Here is a 20,231-nt window from a genome sequence, read left to right as displayed (position 1 = left end):
GCTACTTTAACATCATCTAATATTTTTATTTTTTAGTTGCAAGGCCTTACAATGGCACGGAATGAGCACTGCCTTCAAGCCTCCTTCCTGTAAATGAAAGGACCAAACAAGGCGGTGTGATGAACATGCCACTGCATCAAATCTCTGTCATTCCAGCTCAGGATGTTACCTCTTCCAGAGTCTCCAGGAGCAAGACCAAAGAAAAAGAGGAACAGGTACTGTCAGATATGCTTAATTTTCACAGGAAGTTATCTAAGTATAAAATGATAGGGGTTACCAGATCAGACCTGATTCTGTTCCAAAGCCCCGACTCCTTGTGTTACTGCTGCTTTTAGTGAGGACAAATGCTACCAAATTATCTCCTTATTTTTGTGTTTGCTGTTTTAAAGCAGCTGGCTGTAAAATTCTAGAGATTGCTGTTGAGTAAATTCTGCAAAATGCAAGCTACAGCCATCTATTTTGCGTAAGAATTCAAGGCAGACAGGGATTTGGATGATGGCTCTAATTCCATTATTGTAGAAGCTATTACAGGTGCATTTAAAGAAAAATTACATGAAACGTGAACCTCTATATGTAGCCATGCATCCTGTTTTCCTTTGATCTCAGTAGCATGTAGTAGCTGTGTTGTATTTCATAGTGACTAGAATATCACAAGGAAGGCTCTAGACACGCATGTGTGTACAAACTGTACTGTGTTATGGAATATGAGTTGTATTCTTAATTTGGCAGCATGTGTGTGGGCGGAATCAATCTGAGGTCTTGCTGTGGTGCTAATGCAGAAGTATCTGAAGTATCTACTGATTATAAGTCCATTAAAATCCAATCAATACACTACTTAACAGTTTTTAATAGCATACTATGTCTAGTCTTCACATGTCAACCTTATTTATCCCTGGACTGTGTCTCTGATCCAGCCCAAAGATGTTAATGTGCATCATGTACAGTGTACACTGTACTGCATTGATCTGATATTATCTGTCAGTTCCACAGAAACCTCTTTGTGGTTTTTTAGCTTTAACTTAAAATGAGGTCAAGAGAACATTCACGTTAAGGTACAGCTGCAGGGTTTGCTTTCTGGACTCCTCAGCAGTGGTTAACTATGAGGAGGTCTAGACTGATGCTGAGTACAGACAAGGTGTAGCTAATGTAAAAGGGACTAGAAAGGCACTGTCGTGTTACAGAAAGGGATTCACCAACACTAACTTTGAGTAGGGTGCAAGAGTTGTTTCTGATGTGTTGGGATCATTTGCCCTGACTACCTGTTTCACTTGACAGCTGTCCAGATTGTACCTACCAAAGTCACCAGTAAAAATAAACTGTCCTAATACTGGCTTTTTTGAGTCTTTTCCTTAGTAACATCTTAAAATGGATTCTAGCCCTTCAGATTCTTAAACCAGTAATTAATGAGGCTGGCACACTGCTGCTTTTGGTTACCAGGACTGGGCAAGAAGTTACTATCACAGAGGAGATGCTCTAAATCTATGAAGCACCTTGTCTCAGGAGTCTGCTGGAATCTGTTGCTTCCTGCCTGTCGCATACAGTTACTGTCTGGGCAGCTCCCTAGGTAAGAGGGCACTGCTGTTTCTTCCCTTTGGTGCTCTCCCGTATAGTAACTGTATGTGCTGAGTGAGACAGCTCCTTTGTCAAGCAGGGCAGTGCTGTGAAGTTACTACCCTGCTCTGGGGTGATGGAGGTTAGGAGGCAGATCAGAACAACTTGTGCCTCTAACCATGCAGTGGGCCTGGAAGTGAGAGTCCTAACTCTCCTTCTAAACATGCTTTTTATTTCGAACACAGTGACTTTGGTGTTAACAAATCTCCCCTGTGTTTCCTTCATGATAACTAGTTGAAATGTTGATTATTGTTCCCCTTGCAGGGTTGCTGTTATATTTTCATGCCTTAGCATGTTAGAAACAGAACCGAATACTTGTTTACACATGAGCAACACTGAAGAGGAAGTGGGACCATGCAAGCAATAGGTTAAGCTAACTTGGAAACACTTCATGTTTTCCAAGTCTTGTCCTTCCTGTCTTCATCAGCACATTCATTCATCCCCGGGTGTCCTGCATTCTGCCAAAACTACAACTGGAACAGCTGAACCTCTGGGTGAGCTGCCTGCTGTCCCTGATGCACAGCTGTACTGACACTGTGGCTGCCCCTGTGCACATGAGCCTGGCTTTTATACTCCGTTCCTCACTCCTGCTTCTGGTGTTAAGCTTTAGTGCTGGATCCTAAAAATGAGCTGTAGGGCAGTCAGGTTGTTAATGTGCTGACTTTGACCAATCCAGTTAATTTTTCACATTGCATCAGTTAGTTCCCAGTACTTTATAGTCAGAGTCCCTGTTAATTCTTGGATGCAGTCAAGACCCGCTGGCCAAGACTGTGAATTTTGCTCATATTTGAAGAATACAGTAAAAGGGAGATGGGATGCAAAAGAAGAATTTCTAGATTATCCTTGCCATATTTTTAGTCAGATTTTAGTTTCAGAATGCCTGCTTTCTGTTGAGATAGCATCCACTCCAAGATAAAGAGCAGCATGCAGCTGAACGTGATCCTGTGTTGGGCAAATCTGCTGAGCAGTTGTAGGTAGTTGTTGTGCCCTAGATAATATGTACTGTACAAGTCATGGATACTAAGTAAAACCGAGAAAGAAGGTGTTACAGTACAAAGTCAGTGGAACTTCAATACTTTCATATTTCAGTTGCATTCTCATTAGACAACATAGGTTACAGCTATTTCGTTGTGGTTGGCCTAGGCACAGTTCTTACGTCTGCAAAGACGTAAAATAGTTTTTGAGAAAAAAGTGTAACATTTCACAGTTTGATTCGAGTTCCATGATTTTCTTACCTTACCTTTATTATGTAATAAGAATAGTAAATTTCTTACCTTTTCTGTGCAGGAACAGTAAGTAACTCAAACAAATGTATACACTGTAGTCTTAAAATATTTTGAGTTGTACAAAGCCACTTGACAATCTGAACAAAATCAAACAAACCACAAACCACAATCAAAACCAATAGTACTACTTCACAGATAAATACGTAGGTTTGCTTTGTAGTACCAAGCTGCTTAGACCAAGTGCATTTCCAAGTGTGCACTTTATAGATTGAGCAGACTCATGTGCGTATCTCTCCTATTTATTAACAAGCTGTGGCTAAAGCCAAGGTGAGTGTCATCTAGCAGATGAAATTTTGTCTTGCTTTCATTTTTGCTGTTTCAAACCAGACCTTTCGCTTGTTGGTACCTATATTCTGCATTGTAGGAAGTCCTTTGGAGGAAAGGCTCAAGAAGCACAGCAGCAGAAAATGAAGGACCAATGTGCCTAGAGAGAGAACTTCCACCAGTCTCTGAAAAATCAGTGTTTCTCCTATTCCTCAGAGTATGCCTTATATTCTGCTATCTTTTGTGATGATGAATGTGGTTAGTTATTCATATATGTAGTAGAGTTGCAGAGGAAAAATTCTCAATCTGAACAGTACAGATCTCTTACTATTTCTTCACTTCTATGCTTCTGGTCAAGATGTAACTCTTGTATTTCAGGTTAACGCTTGGTTTTATTCTAGTTTTCCTTGCTACAAGAGCAGATTTTATGCACTAGTGATTTGTGACTAAGTAAAGAACAGCAAGAAATCCTTAGCACCTTCATCATTACAATCCAGTTTCTCAGATTGAGTGATGTATAATACCTAACTGAGTGATGTATAATACCTAGGCATGCCTCATGGCAGATTAAATTGTAGATTCAATACTTGTGGAAGACTGGCAAAAATCGTATTGAATTTGAAGAAGTGTTAAGAGGAAAGGCTTTTGCCTACCATTTCTGGTCTAAGTCCTCAGTGATACATATACATACCAGAGCCTGGTAGATTCAGGCTGATGTAATTTTCAACATTTAAAGTATTTGAAATCTGAGGTTAGAAGCAGTATTTCATGAAACGTTGTCCATTTCCACAGTAAAAATACGGAAGGTCATAAAGGGATTATTACTCTTGCATTTAACTCAGATGAACTGATAGCTTTAAGGGCTATTAATAACCATCATTAGCTTCTTACTTACCCTTCACTAGGAATAGTTTCATGCTTACTTGATGTTAGGGAGAGTCATTCTATTGTGTGTCAGAAGCCACAACCCCCCTTGCCCCTGTTTTGTGGGCAGTATGCTGGCAGCAAGGTTTCCTAACGCATGCAAAAGCAAACAGCTCTTGGGATCTGATGGGAAACAAGGAAATGATGCTGGCATGTGATTGAGGTGTTGTTCTGGGTTTGTTTTGTTATAGCACAGTCTTTTTGAGGGCTTTGTGCCTTCCTCACTGAAGTGCACTGATATCTGCTGCAAATTGTTAGTAAGTGTTACTGCAGTGAGTGAAGCTCCCTCAGCAATAGCTTTTCACTGCTCTTACAAAAATGTGCACCAACCCTGGCCTCCTATGCTGTGATCTCTGCAGATCTCATAAGCAGATCAGGGATGGGTGGGATCAGTGTTTGAATGAGAGATCATGAGATACTAGTGCAAGTCATTTTTGGGCACAGTACTGTTTCTTCTCAATAGTCTCAGCCTGGGAATCGATACCCAGTTATCATCAAAGATCACACAGCATTTATCACAGAAGCAGATCAATGTTCTAGTCAGATTTAAACTTGATGATTCCAGTTGATCAGCTGAAACTCCCTTCTGGTCACGTCTCTTGTTTTCTAAGTGCTGTGTAGTATAACTGGCTGTTACATGCTCAGCAGAGATGCTGTGATTGTCCCTGATATATCCAGGTACTTCTCAAAGCTGTCAGCTTGAACGTATACTGAGTGCCTAATTTGTCTGGATGAAATTATGGTGAGAGAAGTACATTGTGGTGTATCTTTGTAAAGTTCTTCTGCCTTTGTAATGATCTCTTGCATCCTGTGACAGGAAAGGTAATGTGGCTTATTGATTCAAATAAGCCACATCTTAGTGGAAAAGCAGGACTTGGGGGGAAAAAAAAGGCAAGAAATGCATTTGCAAGAGTTTGTAGTCACAGAGCAGTTTCTCAAGGTGTGTGCTTTGTATTGTTGAATCTAGAGTGACACTTCGAAAACTGTTTTTAAGGTACGGAAGTGCTCTGACTTTTTCCATTCACTTTGTGGACTTTGAGCTGTGAATGAGATCTCTGCGTGGCTGAATTCAGTCCAAATACTCAGACTTCGTAAGGCTGTGTGTGTGTGTGTGTTTGGTTTTGCTTGCCCATTAAACCAAATCATTCATTCAGCAGCCAGGCTCTAAATCCTTTGAGAATTTTACTTCTTATTTTTTTTGTGCTGTGATTTGTGTCTTTATGTGTAACTATGTCATATATTAACACTGGGCCTGGCATTTTTCCTTTCTTAAGTTTGCTCTGTATAGAAACTGGCTAACTATGGAAGGATTTTTGTCTGAATATTCTTTTTCTCTTCTGTGAGAAGCAGAATGTACTTCTGCTGTACTGCTTATAGGCATAGGCTCAGAGTGGGAATTGTGAAGACCTTTCCTGACAATTCAAATCTTGGCTTTTACTTGGTGTGTTTTTCAATGGATCATAAAGCATGTCTTAGAAAAAGTTACACTTTCCACTCTTCCTGCCCCTTGGCAGCTTAAGGGCTTTTTTTGTTCTGTCCCATGGTTCCAGCAAGAGCATGACTTACCTCACCTTTGGTGTGGTACCTGGAAAACTGTCAAGAAGAGCACAGAGTGCGGCTAGGCCTGAATTAAACCAGGTCTGTAATTTGGGATTTGTTTTTGTCTTACCACCCTGCTAGATGGTATTGGGCAAATCGTTTAGGTTCTTGTGCTGTCCTGACTCCCATCTGTGAAAGAGGGCTGGCATTGCTGACTAGCCTTGTAAAGAACTTCAGGTGTATGGATAAAAGCTGAGCACCTGGAAGTCTTTGCCACTATGTCCTTTGAGATGTCTACTTTGCCAGAGTCCCAGTCTGCAGATGGTTGTGCTGATGGCCCAAAGCTCTGCTGCAGAACATGGTGGACATAGGGTATGTGGAGAGCAGAGGGGTCTTCCCCCTGAAGGTGAGCATTGCTTGATCTTGGTCGTGGTGAACGTGCAAAATGTTGTGACTTTCCTGAACTTCTGCTCTTACTATGCTTGAGTGCAGGATGAGAAACTGGTCCTCTCGAGCCCTACTCTTAGAAGTTAGTACATGCTGCTTTCCAGCAAACCCCAATGAAGGGAGAAAAGAGGAGGCAGGAAGTGGGAGGGAGGGGATGGTATGGGAGGGAGCTGCTCCCGCTTGAGCAGTCCTAACAAAAAAGTCAGATCACGCCATTTGATTCTGCATTGTGTTTGTTTTGGAGTGTGTACAGCATGTGTGTGTGAGGAAAGGAACAGATGGCTGCTGAGTGGGGATGAATTACAAAAGACAAAGTGTGGGAAATGATTTCTGAAAGGGTTTTGAGGGAAAAGAGGAGAAAACTCTTTCTTCTAAAAATTCAGTAAACATTATGAAAACTAACAGCAGTTGATACAGCAGCAGAATTTTAGGTAGTGATTCTTCTGAGAATAAACTTTGGTAGTTTCGGATTTTGCTGTTTGGTTATAATCACTCATTTATATACAATCTCTGTTTTAACTTTCCTTATTGCATGTGAACTCCTTACTTTGATGTCTCAAGACCAGAAACTTAGAGTTAATGATTACAATCTGTAGCTGTCACATTAACCTGAATATTAAATCACCTCTCTGATATTAACAAAATCTCTGTCTGGCTTTCATTAGCAGCTCACTTAAAAAAGTTGAGAGTCATTCTTTAAAAAATACTATACTCTAAGACAAGTGCTGATGCTGTTTAATTACATGATAGTCACGTATGTTTTGGTGGTGTTTTGCAGGTCTGTTAATGTTTCTCGTGTATGTTAATGTGCAACAACTTTCCATAAAGGGAGCCCTGGATCTGAAGTCATGACTTTAAAGTTTATATTTTTTCTTCCCTGGCAGAAGCACACTTGTTTGTTTGCCTTCTAATGAGATGTGTGTCAGTCATGATCCCACAGTGATCTATATGTGCATATAAATAAGTACCTGTGTTGCTGAAATCATCACAGCTCCACAAAGACATTAGTCAAGACTTGATTGTAGTGATTTTCATCATCCATTGGCTATACTGTTTCTTTAAAGTGAGACTGTCAGATTCCTGCAAACTGATTTTTAAAGTTCATTTATTAAACGTAATTTCTGTAAATGAGACACCCCAGAAGTCCAGATGTTTTTTCCTCTTGTAGGATGTTTTGCCTCATGCATTGATGCATAATGAATGACTGTGTGGTGATTTGATCTTTCAGACAGATGTGTTTCTGTGCCTGGTGAAATAAAATAGGTTGGGTTTTGAGTTGTTTTCTAGGGTGTTTTGTTTTGGGCTTGTTTTGAGAGAAGAACAAAGACTAACAATTCTGCCAGGGAGGCATGGTGTAGTATTTGAACCTCAGGGGGTTTTAAAACTGTGTCTAGCTTTAAGCTGCTGATTCCCCTTAAACCCTGCACCCCAGTGGTTTACAGGTAAAACTTCTGCAAAATTATATATAGGCTTAGATTTGCACCTTGAACTTAGCTAATTCTACTTGGCCTTTACGCCATTTATGAATAATTTTTGACAGGGGCAGGGGAAGTTGTTCTTCAGAAATTGCTTCTCCCTGCTTTGCTGAAATATAAGCTCTTAGGAGTACAGCCTTCTAAGTCAATACTTCTCACACCTAGAAACAAAATCCACCTTTGGGATTCATTTAGCTTTTCTTGGTCCCAGAAGTGATGGTCTCTCATCTGCTACTAAATATGCTTCTCTCTGACAGCAGACATAGCTCCTGTTTTAGGAAATTTCTTACGGAGATTTTCGCATGACAGCCACAAGTCAAAGCATACTTTTATTACTGAGCAAGCCCATATTGTGTATTCTATGAGGTCAGTGGTTGAAATTCAGAATTTCATTTTTTAGCAGTCAAGAACTGAATTTCAAAGACAAAGGAAAGAGCGGAATCACCTATTTATTGAGGTTTAAGTTTATTTACATCCCAGTCCTCTCTTCCTGTAAATAAGCACTACTTTAATGTTGATGAAAATGAGGAAAAGTGGCCTGTTTATAATTTTTTCATTTGCTTAAATGTAGACTGCATCTGATTGCTTGTGCACCTTAACTACAGGTGGCTGTTAGTGTAAAGGAGAGGATTGTCCTTGAGTCTGCAGCATTTGATTTCACCCCTGTGCTAAGTAAGCACTGCATGTTTCCACCATATTCTTTAAGGGTACAGCATCTCTGGTGTTCCTGGAGGCAAGAATCTGGGGCTATGTCACCAACTGCTCTGCACACATGTTGTGCATCTGTCAGGGTATCTGGAAGTGGGTGTGTTTAGCACAGATATTCATATACTCAGATTCTTTGAGTGTGGAAGCAATTTTTGGTGTATTTTTAACATTAGAACATTTTCAGTAATAAACTTGCATCTTGTGCTTAGGTTTTTCAGAAACCTTAAAATAATTTTTGTGTAACCTACTGAGTTCTATATCAAAGCTGGATTTGGAGTCACAGATTTCCAGTGTGCCTTACTGCCTTGAAGGATAATTGTATTTCCTACTCTTCAGTACGTACACCTTGGAAAATCACTGCTGTAGGTCTCACAGACGTACAAGTATTTATGGCTATTTCTATCTAAAAAGTCAGATTTTTTTCTAACACTCAAGTCAAATTCACTCTCTAGTGTGTAGTTGGGTTCATTAGTTAAGCATATTGTATATAATATCTTTTGATAATTATGCATTGGCATAAAATTCTTAAAAGAAGTATGAAATTATCCTTTTCCCAGAATTTAGATAGAGGAGCCTAAAAAAGATGTTTTAAAAGTTTAAAAGAGGCTGATCTTGGCATTTTTGAATATCAACTAATCAATTTACTTATTTTTCCTGTAAAGTGGTGAAGGGGCAGCCTTGTAATGCATTGGTAGCTTTTCCTGAATGGAAAATTGCAGACCCCAGAAGTGTTTTAGCCAGCTGTGTCTAGATGCACAAATCCCATGTCAGTTGTAAAGTTTCTCCTGGCAATCATCTGCCTGTCTATTTCTAGTAATATTCCCAAGCAGTAGATGCCAGAGGTGGTGATTTATGGATTGTTCAGGTTGAAGCAATGTGTGTTTGCCTCAGCCAGTGGCTTGTGTGATACTTTTTTGCTTTATATTTTATGCATAATAACAGTGAAAACTTTTGGTTGACCCCAGAGAATATGGAAGAGTTGTTTGGGCTTTGTTTCCCTCCAGTATTCTTTAGGTTTGTTTACTGTTATTCAGATGACTGAAAGCACGTTATTTGGGTAAAGATTACAAGGCAGCCTTGTATGCAATGAAGTGAAACATTTACTAATTTTTGCATCTTAATTTCTCTGAGCTGGTTAACATAACAGCTAAGCAACTTCATTCTGCATGAAATACTGGAATGTGGCATCCTCTTTGGCTGCTAATAGGTTTCAGGTACTCCAGAGACACTGGACTTACTGCAACATCCACAGGCAGATTTGTGGGAGTGACCCCTAAATGGGATCTTCCTGTTTTCATGCACCACAGTTGGGATATTTGGGAGAAGTGAAGCACAGCCTCATACCTGTAAACTTTAAATCATAGCAATTTTAAGTTGTAACAAGGGAAGAACTAGGGTACTTCATGGAAACACCAGCAAATTAGGTCCGCTGGGTACGGCCAGTGCTAATTTGTGCTTAAGCCAAGATACCTTCTCCCTTAGAGCTGGGAATAGGACTGAGCTGGTTGTCTTCTGTGATTAATATGAAAAACTTGACTATTTGGCTTAAAACTGCTTCAAATCACCAAGCAAAAAAAATCTATATCACTATACAATGATGAAGTTCATGCAGAAGGGGGACAGGCATGCTGGAGTACAGATTAAAGTTTTTTAAAAACACCTATTTTGTATGTTTTTAATATGCAAAGCAGAGCATACATATCTAAATATATATATATATTAATTAAAGTATCTTTAGACACTGGTAATAAAGGGCTAATTGTCCTAATTCCTAGCTAGAGTCAACATAAAAGTAGCACCTCCCACCCCCAAAACCCTTTCCCATCAGTGTGGTTCAAAATAGCTTGTTTTATTTTAATGATTCCTTTGAGGTTTGTGACACTGAAGGCCAGCATGGGTGACTGCATTTGACTTGGAATGACCTGTGTTACGTTGCATGTAGCTATCTCTGTACATCGAACCCATAGCTCCTGGTATTTGGAAGTGGCACTTTAGCTTCCAGCTTGATTTGAAGATGACAGGTAAAGCTTCTGTTGTACTTTGTAGTTTGTTTCCATGCCACTCACCATCACAGTGCACAGAAACCATGGCTTCAGCTGCTAGTTGCTAGTAAGTCTTTCTTGACTAATTGAACCAGGCTCTTAAATTGTGCTTTTGGACCTATCTCTATGTTAAAAACAAGTGAGGTCATGCACTTTCTAGATAAACTTACAGATAAAATTCTGGAATCTCACCCAGTAGGGTGTTTCCATCTGCCTTGTAAATGGGGCAGGGGGAATGAAGGATAGAAAGATAGCCTTTTGGGGCCTCTCTTGTCCTGTTTGAAAGTAAAGGTTGGGACACTGGAAAAGCAAGTGTCTTAATTACAAGGCAAGGTGTGCTGCTCTTGCTGATAGGGTTTCGGTGGCTTTCCAGTTTTTGTCCTCTCTCTATTCTCCAATGCTACCTTGGCAGTTCAGAGGGAAAGCTGAAAACTCTGCTTGCTGTAGTGCAGGGATGAATGGCCTTAATCCTGTCTTCAAACCCCATTCAGGTTCTCATTTCCACTTGTCACTTCACTACGGCTTTCTATAGCTAATCCTGTACTGTACTTCTGCTTTATAAGCTGAAACCTGTATAATTTGCAATCACAGCCCGTGTCACTTTGGCGAAAATAAAAGGCAGTTTTAGTACTGTGGGGTTTTTTCCCCAAATCAGTTTCACATGCTCAGTATCTGTGAAGTGTCTGTAAGCCTTGTCAGCCTGCTAAGCTTTGTGTTACCTGTAAACATAACTGGCAGAGACTTTCTTATGTTGTTTTTTGAAAATTAATTTCCAGATGATTATTGAAAATATTGGCTGATGCCTGGCTTAGCACCAGTCTTGTGGAATCAAGTGTCTTCATTTGATTCTGTGTTGATAAGGCCAGCATCAGATCTGTCATCAGTCAGATCTTCACCATTGAACATGTTTTATATCAGTATCATTTGTTCTATTTTTAGATGGAAACATTTGAGAAGGGAGATAGAAGGAAACACTCCACTGTATCAGACATAGTAAAGGTGGGAGTTCTACTGAGCTAAAACAGACCTCTAGGAAAATGTTAATAGGCGACAACAGACTGGCAAAAAAGTCCCATCCAACAGATGGGGTGAGCACGATTGCAACAAGGCTGCACTTCCTCCCAGTCATGTCCTGAGCACAGCTGCTGTAAGGAGTGTTTCTTCTGCAAGAGTTGGCGGGAGAATTTCTGGAGTGGGTAACGTGCCCAGGTATGAGAATTTAATTTACGGTGTTTGTTCTCTGTGTTTTGGAGCCTGAATAAAGAATGCCATTCTGAAAGATGCGTTTAATGGCTACTAGAATGAACTGACTGAAGTGTATGGGAGCTTGCAGTTTCCATGGGAAACTGGGCCTTTCCCATGAATGCAGGTGGGGAGAAAGAGAGACAACCTATATGCCTGGGCTGTATTGTCCCTTCAGAGCTTCAGTTCCAGCTGTATCATGTTCACAGCAGACTGTTTCATCCTGGGTTTTTCCCCCTTATCATCTATAGACCTCTGTTTCCTCTTGAATGTAGATACAACGAAGAGTGCTGCTGTTGTTCCTAGATTTATGAGCGTTTCGAACTGCCCCCAATCTACCCAATCCCGTGCTGAGCACAACTGGTGGACAGCTGTGAAATCCTGCAAGCATTGCCAGTTTTAACCTCTGTCCAGCCCTGCTGCTCTGCTTCCAAACTGCCAGGAATCATCATGCTGCCCCCAGAAGCGATCAGGAGCATGTATAGGTTGTGTTAGATCTCCAGATCCAAATATTTGCTTTCAAGAGTTCTTATATCTAGGTCTAAATATTTTAGCAGCTTGGTTAGTTTCAGTCAGACCTTTGTAACGCAAGCCCACCTGTAAAGCTTCTAGAAGATAAATAATAACTACCATAGCCCAGCAATTCCTTAAAGGCTTCTCTTTGACCCCTTTCTACCTCTGGTGCTACAGCTATTCATTTAAAGGAACTACTTTAAAAGTGCCATCCCTCAGCACCTCATCCAGGAAAACCCAGGTATCTTTTCTCTGGCCCCCTCTGAAATGTACTCTCATGTTTTATCCTCTTCAAGAAAATGTTCCTTGTGGTCCCAGTGCTCACACATACTCCACCGGGATTGTGGTGGCAGGCTCTGCCATCTGCCCAAGAATGATGGAGGGGTACCCAACTGGAACACAGGAAGTACATTGTTAAAGTCCTTATTTAACACTGACTTCTCTCTGCCTACCTATAGTAAACCTGAGGCACACCCAAGTCTCTGGATTGCAGAGTGAAGGAAGGCAGGTGAGATCAACCCATATTTTTTATAGCCCTGCTGGTTTTCAGTGCAGTCATTACGACAGAAATAACTAAGTCTGATGTTCTGGTTTAGAACCAGAATTTTTGGGGATGTTTAATGCAGAGCCTTGATCCTATACCTGTTGTATCCCCTCCTGGTGAATTCTTACATATTTGGCTAGGTTTTAGCTGTTGTAAGTTTTGCATCTGATGGGTTGCTTTTTGGGTGAGGTTTCTTTGCGTGGGTTCTTTTTTAGTTTTTTTAGTTGTTTTGGGGGTTTTTTTGGAGAAACTTTTGAGGAAGCTTGTACAGTTCCTCTTTATAGCGAAGTTCTGGTTTTTACTTTTTTCTCCTAGATTTCTCAAATGCTTATGAAAGTGACTTAACTAGTTCCTGCCTGTGCAGTTTTTGCTGGGGAGAACTTGTGTGCAATCCACTGTTCTGAGCTCAGTTCTATTTTCTGAGGCCAAAAAGCAAAACAAAGAGCCCAAAATGTAGATGTGAGAGGAAATAAAAGCATTACAGAGCTCCACATGCCCCTTACTTGCTTGGCCATTTCATTTTGTGTTCAACCATCCAGTCTTTGATAGTCTGAATTGGTTTTTGTGGGTTTGTTGGTGGGTTTCATTTTGGTTTTTTTCTGTAGTCAGTGCTTTAATGCTTTTTAAAAAAGTTCTTCAGGTCCTATTGTTATACCCCACTCCTGTTTTATAGTTGCATTAGTAACACCCACAGTACTTGGGTAAGCACCTCTTAATTGCTTTGTAATTGCATTGTAAATTGACTGTTGCAGGACAAGTATTTGAGTTAGACACAGGCATCAACAAAAGTCAGCTCCTACAACAGGTACTGCTGTCTTTCTGCCTTTTCCATAGAAGCATGGGTTAGAACAGTGGGTTATGTGGTATTTCTTAACGCTTGGAACAGAGTTTGGAGACTGGCACTAATTTAATTAAAAACAGATATACGATCTTCACTACTCTTTCCCACTGTGAAATTCACATGCACTTGGAGAAACGTCTGCCAGGTCAAAGTCTGTTAGCTTGTTCAGAGTGTTCCTGATTGCTGAAACTCCCTCCAGCCTTGTTTGTTTGAAAAAAGTCTGTTGTATCATTGGATCTGCATAGCCTGCAGTGTTTGTTTCACAATCCACAGAAGAGCTTGCACAAGCATGATTATGATAGGAAACACTGCTTGTGCATTTATTTAACATCTCCTTACGCCATTTTTCCCCATTACACTTTTGGCCATTCAACTTGGTTCTCCCTTCTCTCAACCCTCCTTTGAGCTTAGACCTGGGAAACGTCCATCAGCTGTTCCCAGGCAGTACCAGCTGAGATGATAGCAAACAAGGTGCTTGGACACGGAGAAACTCCAGAGAGAGTAACAAGCTGAAAATGTGTGGTGAATTGCCCCTGGCTTGTCCAGTGGCCAGGGAAGGACCGTAAGTGCTCATCCACTAAGTGTGTGTATCTGCTGTTTGAGATGTGCTGCAGAGAAATGACCCACTTTGGTGCTGTTATTTTACTGATCAGGGGATAACTAATCTTTTTGTACTGCAGGTTTTAGTACAGAATAGTTGGGGTTTTGTTCACCCAGACATCAAAGAAGTTCTGACTGGCAGCTCAGAAATTTGTGCAAGGTCTGAAAGGAGGATTTATAGGAAATGAGCAGATGGTCTAGCAGAGAATTTCCCCAGGAGGTTGCAGTTATTTAAAAATGGGAGAAACTAAATAGACTGTACAAAATTTGACTGTAAAATTAACTGGCCAGCCAGTAGCTAAATACTTAACCAAAATGATTCAGCTTGGCCCCTAGCATAAGCATGTAATGAAGTGATATCTGTGAGTTTACTCCACACACATTATTTCAGGTTTCTCCTAATAAGTGCACAAGAATGAAAGATGATTTTGCTAAGCACTGTTCTTGCTATGGTGAGGCCTCTCCTGCATCTCTTCCTTTCACAGTGGCAACATGATTGTTCAGGCATGCAGGAGAATGCTGCAAAATGCTGCTCATATTAAATGAAATACAGAGCTGTTCAGCTGAATGCCTTTAAATTTTAAACTGCTCTTTTTAGCTTCACAAACATAAGACTTAACATATTGGTTAGATTGCAGTATTTGAAAATATTCAGTATTTGAGAAAAAAACCCAAGCAGCAAATTGCTTTATTTTGGGGATGCAAGACTCAAGAGTGTGTTAACTCTAAGTAGTGAAGTATCATGTCCCTTTAAAAAATCCGTGAACTCAAGTCACTCTGGAGTGGTTTGCCACACGGCTTTAGACTTCCAATATTGTTTTTCATGTGGGGTTTTTTCTGAAGCTCTGATACATAGAAATTGGAGGTTTTGTATAGGAGTGGGTGTCTATAAATGGATAAGCAGTGTTTTAGTGCACATCCCATGATTTCAAATAAACTGATGGATTCAAAAAACAACTGAGCTCATTATTCTTTAAAAAGTTAGGAAAACAATTTTTTTTTTTTCTTAAATCCCTATGAAGCACCCTTGTTAGATGGTAGATAGGCTTTCATTCTCTCATTATATTTCAAATTGAATATGCAGTGGAGAGGATGGTCTGAGAAATGATCTGCAATAATAAAATGTGTTAATTACTGTCATGCTCATCTGTTTATGTTCTGGTTTGCTTCTCCCAGAAACTTACACATAACACCTGGTGTCACGGGGGTAGTACCATGGGCCACGTGAATACATAGTTCTGCTGAGAGTTCACTGGTGTAATGCTGGTGCACAACATAATTACACTGTATTTCTCTTCCAGCTTGTTGTGTTTGCATAATTCTTTGTAATGGTAGTAATACACTTACTGAATTTAGAAACCAACCCTCATAACCTTTCACCCAGCCTCCTGAAGTACTAAGAGGAAGAGGGTAAATATCCAAAGGGCTGTGTGAAATTTTTAACTGAGCTTAGATAACGTGCTTCCCTTTATAGAAGCCTTAGAAATGTGTATTTATAGCATGTTTTTCTCCCTCCCCTCCAGCAATTCATTTCCATTAGCCTCAGAGTTAAAACCTTTGGAAAAAAAAATTCTCAGAATTCAACACTATCTTCCAGATATGAAAGAAAACATCTGGGTAGTGAATCCACAGCAGCCCAAGTTCAGCTAAGACAGAAGTTTTGTTTGCTAACAAGGTGTAGTCCTTTTGGCTTCCTCTGCAGAGACAGAAGCTCTCTCTATAAAGTAGTTCTGCATCTGTCATGCTCAGCCTCATAGCTTACCTGGCGTACAAGGCTGGATTTATGCAGAGCCCCAGCTTTCTCACTGTAGGAAGCCCTGCTAATTCTCTGGAACCTTGTTGGTTTTAAAGTCATAATGGAGCAGCCTGAAGGAAGACATTAAGGCCCCAGTTCTTAAATGTTACAATACTTTGCCTCCTTGAGGTTTGTTTATCTGTAGGATATTGGTAAGTGAAGTGCTTCCACAGCCTTTGTTGTAGAGCTGATAATGCTTGTGTGGATATGATTTTGCATTGGAGTTTTTAAAAGGAGTGTTCTGTGTGTGGGGGAGGGAGAAACAGTGAGTTACTGAGTGCACAGGATATGGGACCAGCTGTGTTGGATGAAACAAAAGGTCTGTAGCTCAGGGTGTTGTCCTTGACCTTGAGTGAGGGAGAATATGAGAAACAAAGTGTGTTCAGAGTGAACCTTGCCACCAGATTTGTACCATGTCACTTTGTGGTAAAACTGAATTTTGAATAGGGTGCAGTCATCTGAAAACTTCAGTTTAAAAGTGGATGTGGCAAGAACTGATGAGGGTGAAAAGATGGAGTTGGTCTGTAAAAAAAAAAAGTGCAGTTGATGGGAAGGGAAATCCTCTCCTCTGCCTTGTGGTGTGTGTATCACATTCCTGAGGTCAGAGAGTATCACAGCAAAAACATGCCAATAAATGTGACTATCTGGATAATGCCATCTGGAGAGACCTATGTTTGATAAGTTTATAAGCTTTGATCCATGCAGGAGGACCACCTTTAACAGAGGCAAAAGAGGAGTCCTTCCAAAGTAACAGCCAGTCATGACTGAGCTTTAGATGACTCTAATATCTTGAATATCCCTTTCTGTTCAATCTCTCTGTTACCTTCACCTTTTATCTCTCATCTGCTGTATACATTGGAGGTAGAAAGTGGAAACTATCTCTTTAGTTTTGATGTGACCTGAGAAATGTGATTTCAGAGCTGTCCAGAGAATTAAGTCCAAACTGGAGCCATGGTTCAGAATTTAGGAGCTTCATGAACTCTCACTGTAAATTATAGAATCATTTAGGCTGGAAAAGACTTCAGTATCATTGAGTCTAGTCATTAACCTAACACTGCCAAGTCTACCACTAAAACACGGCTCTAAACACTACATCTATGTCTTTTAAATACCTCCAGGAATGGTGACTCAATCACTTCCCTGGGTAGCCTGTTCCAACACTTAACAACCTTTTCGGTGAAGAAATTTTTCCAAAGAGCCAATCTAAACCTCTTCTGGTGCAATTTGAAGCCATTTCCTCTGGCCCGAACTCTTGTTGCTTGGGAGACTGACAAGCCACATTTCCTTTACAGGAAACTACTTTTGAGAGCCTTGTCACTTGTGTTTGGACAGCAGTGTCACTTGAATTGCAGTGGATGACTGATACAGAGATGCCAAATAACTTGATGTTTATCTAACAACGAAATCAAAGCAAAACAATTCTGAGAAATAGACCCAAACCTACAAGTAACATTTGCCTATTGCAGTAATTGCGTTTGCGAATAAATTACCTGCAAATTACTCTTCTGTTTGTTCACTCTTTGCAAGAATACCTGATTTTTGTAGTTGGCTTGAAAAATTTTACTGACACAGCAAAAGGTGTTGCTTAAGAGAATAAGCAGGTGAGTTTATCCCCCATATTAATCCACCCAACAAGTTCTCCTGAAAAATATCTTTTTCTGTAAACTGTCAACTGAACTCACCAGCTGCAGTAAGCATTTTTTTCCCCACTTTCTTCGTACAGTATTATTTTCTGGTCTGTCACATTCTTTTGCTGTCTTCACTGTTCATCCTTACACAGCTTCTCTTCCCTCACAGCCCTTAAGAATAAGAAAAATTAATTACTAAGCAACTGAATTTACAAGTGTTACGTTATCACAGAGGTACGGTTCTGTGCTTACTATGCCTTCTTTGACTTCTAGCTACGTACATTTTCAATGAAGAAAAAAGAAAATTACCAGCTCTATTTGACTAATGAGGAAAGAAAATGGATCTGGAAGGGTCATCCTTCTTGCTCTTTGGACATTTGGAGAATTGTTATGCTTCATAGCACAAAAATTGCTAAGGATTGCTTTGGGGAAGCAGGGAGACATCAGCTGCTGCAAGGAATGGAGCATGTTCATAGGAGCTCTCATGCATTATTCATCACGAGCTCTTTTCACTGGAATCAGCTGGAGGAAGTAGTTAGTCTAGTTTGAGCTACACTAGTATTTATATTTAGGCAACTTAAACAAGCCCAGGCAAGTACTGCACCAACTCTTTCTATTCATCTGCGGCCAAATGTAGGGCAGACTGCAGTTCTACTTGCACCCCCGTCTCTTTAGGCTGGAGAACAGGAGTCATGCAGCCAGGAAAAGCTGCACTGAGGATACACACGTGCATTCATGCTGGAAAATGAAGCTTCAGGTAGGAGAATGTCTTGTCGGCAGAGGGATGCTGTTGAGCCTTGCGAGATGTATGTGTGTCAGGGCAGCCTGTCAAGGGAGGCTGCTGGACAGGCTCCTCGTTAGAGTGCTACCTGAATGATCCCTTTTAGTGTCATACTTTGTTCAGTTATGATTATGAAGATGCATCTTTTTCTTTTACCATGGTTCTTTCATTCTTGATGACATTTTTCTAAAGGTGCTGGGGTTTAAAAACAGGGAGACAACTTGCTGGTTTTCGGAAATTTTTGAGGGTTTTTTTTTAAGGTGGCTTTTTTATTTTATTGGTTATTAGCACTTCTGTTTGGGGGGAAGGTAACCATAAGAGATTCTGTTAAAACACGGCTGATGTGATAAGCCTTAAGCTCCAGTTGTGTCCTTTCAGAGGGTCTGCATTTGAATGGCTGCAATATTTCTACTTTTTTTAATTTGCTGAATAAAGGTGCTTGTAAAGAGGAGCTTCTGTTCTCAAAGCATATCTGTATTTTTTGACTTTACCAGTTGCTCTAAAAGAAATTTATAGTCTGTCTCTGCAAGCTTTGTATGTTTAAATTATCAGGGCTCTAGCAGTACTGTTAATTCAGTTTTAGACAAAGAAGGGGATTTTGTAAGACCTTACAGAACAATAACACAGGGTCTTTGTTCTGTTCTGTGAACATGATTTGCTGTGTGATATGTGGGTTTGTGCATATGTGTGAGAAGGAGGTACACAAACAGAATCTCATTTGGCAAGAATGTTCAAATGTTATTTGCTTTGTTTGTCTGAAGTGTGTTCGTGTGTACGTGTGCTGCTTCTGGCTGCAAACTGTTCTGTGCGGGTGTGCATCCTGCCTGTTGGGGATCTGCTTGAGCTTTGGGGAGGATGGCATTTATCTATGTTTGTTTGTTTATTTATTTTAGTGGGCTGATAAAACTTGACAGTGCAAAGATCAAGAGTCCTTGCTAGACAACCAGGACAAAATGGTGCTTTGCTGTGCAGATGAGTTGTTCCCTTTTCAAAAAGATTGCTTGCAGTCCAGCCCAGGATTTAGTAAATAAGCATTGCTGGTGGAAGCAAAAATTGTCAGCTTTATGTGAAATCCTCGAGGAGATTAATGGTCACGTGGTTTTTGGTGGAGCTTAGATGTGTGCTGTCTGCCAGTATGTTGTCTTCCAAGATGACTCAATCACCTAAATAAAATTTGCATGTACACAAGAATATGTTATTTAGTGACGTTTCTTTTTTGCTTTTTAACAATTGGGAATGACAAGATTTTGTCTCACACATTATCAGTCTGTGGCTTTGGTGGAGAGCGCATGAATACTTTTGGTGGTCCTAAATAACTTGAAATGTTGACTCAAAAAACTTTAAAAGCTTGTTTTGACTTTATATGTGAAAGTTCTTCAAATTTATGTGCTATGCATACATTGAGAATTGCTCTGCTACTTGAATTTTGCAGATGCTTCAGTATTTGCCATGAGATAGAGAGGTGGCAGTCTAATATTCTCTTACAACTGAATGTATGGCCTCTCAATGTGTAAAATCCTTGTTTCATGGAAGCTTGCTAGCAGAATTCTTTATCTGATTTTATTAGACTTAAGAGGTCCTGTGCATTCAGTTAATTGACTAAAGTCAGTGGAGATGTATTTGTGATTAAGTGACTTAAACTTTAAGATTTTTTTAACAATGAAGGGTATTTTACTGCTCAGCTGCTCAGTTACACCTAGAGTCCAGAGTTGTGTTATCTAGTCATCAGGGTATGGGGAAGGAAGTGTTATTTCTGCACTTGCTTGTTTAATATATTGATAATTTAAAATTAACTTTTCTAAAAGTCTCTCCATGTTGTTCTTTTTCAACTAGCCACGTTCACATTTTGTCTGTACTTAGTCTCCACCCTGCCACCCACTCAGCTGATTTTATGAATTCTTTTTTATGATCAAATACTATTTAATGCTATCACTGTATCACAAAGCCACAATTACATTTACAAAAGCATTGTTTGCGTAGAGGGGACTCAA

At 40.1% G+C, this 20,231-nt stretch overlaps 1 protein-coding gene across 4 annotated transcripts in view; it reads left to right on the top strand.

Annotated features, from left to right (window-relative positions):
• MARCHF8 (membrane associated ring-CH-type finger 8) overlaps positions 1 to 20,231 on the top strand; it is a 90,678-nt gene that overhangs the window by 21,898 nt on the left and 48,549 nt on the right. For 3 of the 4 annotated variants that reach the window (XM_042018807.1, XM_042018806.1, XM_042018809.1), the window contains exon 2: positions 37 to 215. In XM_042018807.1, coding sequence (XP_041874741.1) covers positions 120 to 215 — 96 coding nt within the window. In that variant the 5' untranslated portion in view covers positions 37 to 119. Of the gene's footprint in view, positions 1 to 36; positions 216 to 18,047; positions 18,217 to 20,231 lie in introns of those variants that run through there. The other variant, XM_042018808.1, reaches the window with a different exon arrangement.

This window comes from Corvus kubaryi, unplaced genomic scaffold, assembly GCF_017639235.1.
Source record: "Corvus kubaryi isolate FWS band 111438036 unplaced genomic scaffold, C.kubaryi_AGA036_p1.0 138, whole genome shotgun sequence".
In the NCBI taxonomy this organism is placed as follows: domain Eukaryota; kingdom Metazoa; phylum Chordata; class Aves; order Passeriformes; family Corvidae; genus Corvus; species Corvus kubaryi.
The sequence above is the reverse complement of the archived record's forward strand: the minus strand, read 5'-3'. Positions and strand labels throughout refer to the sequence as shown.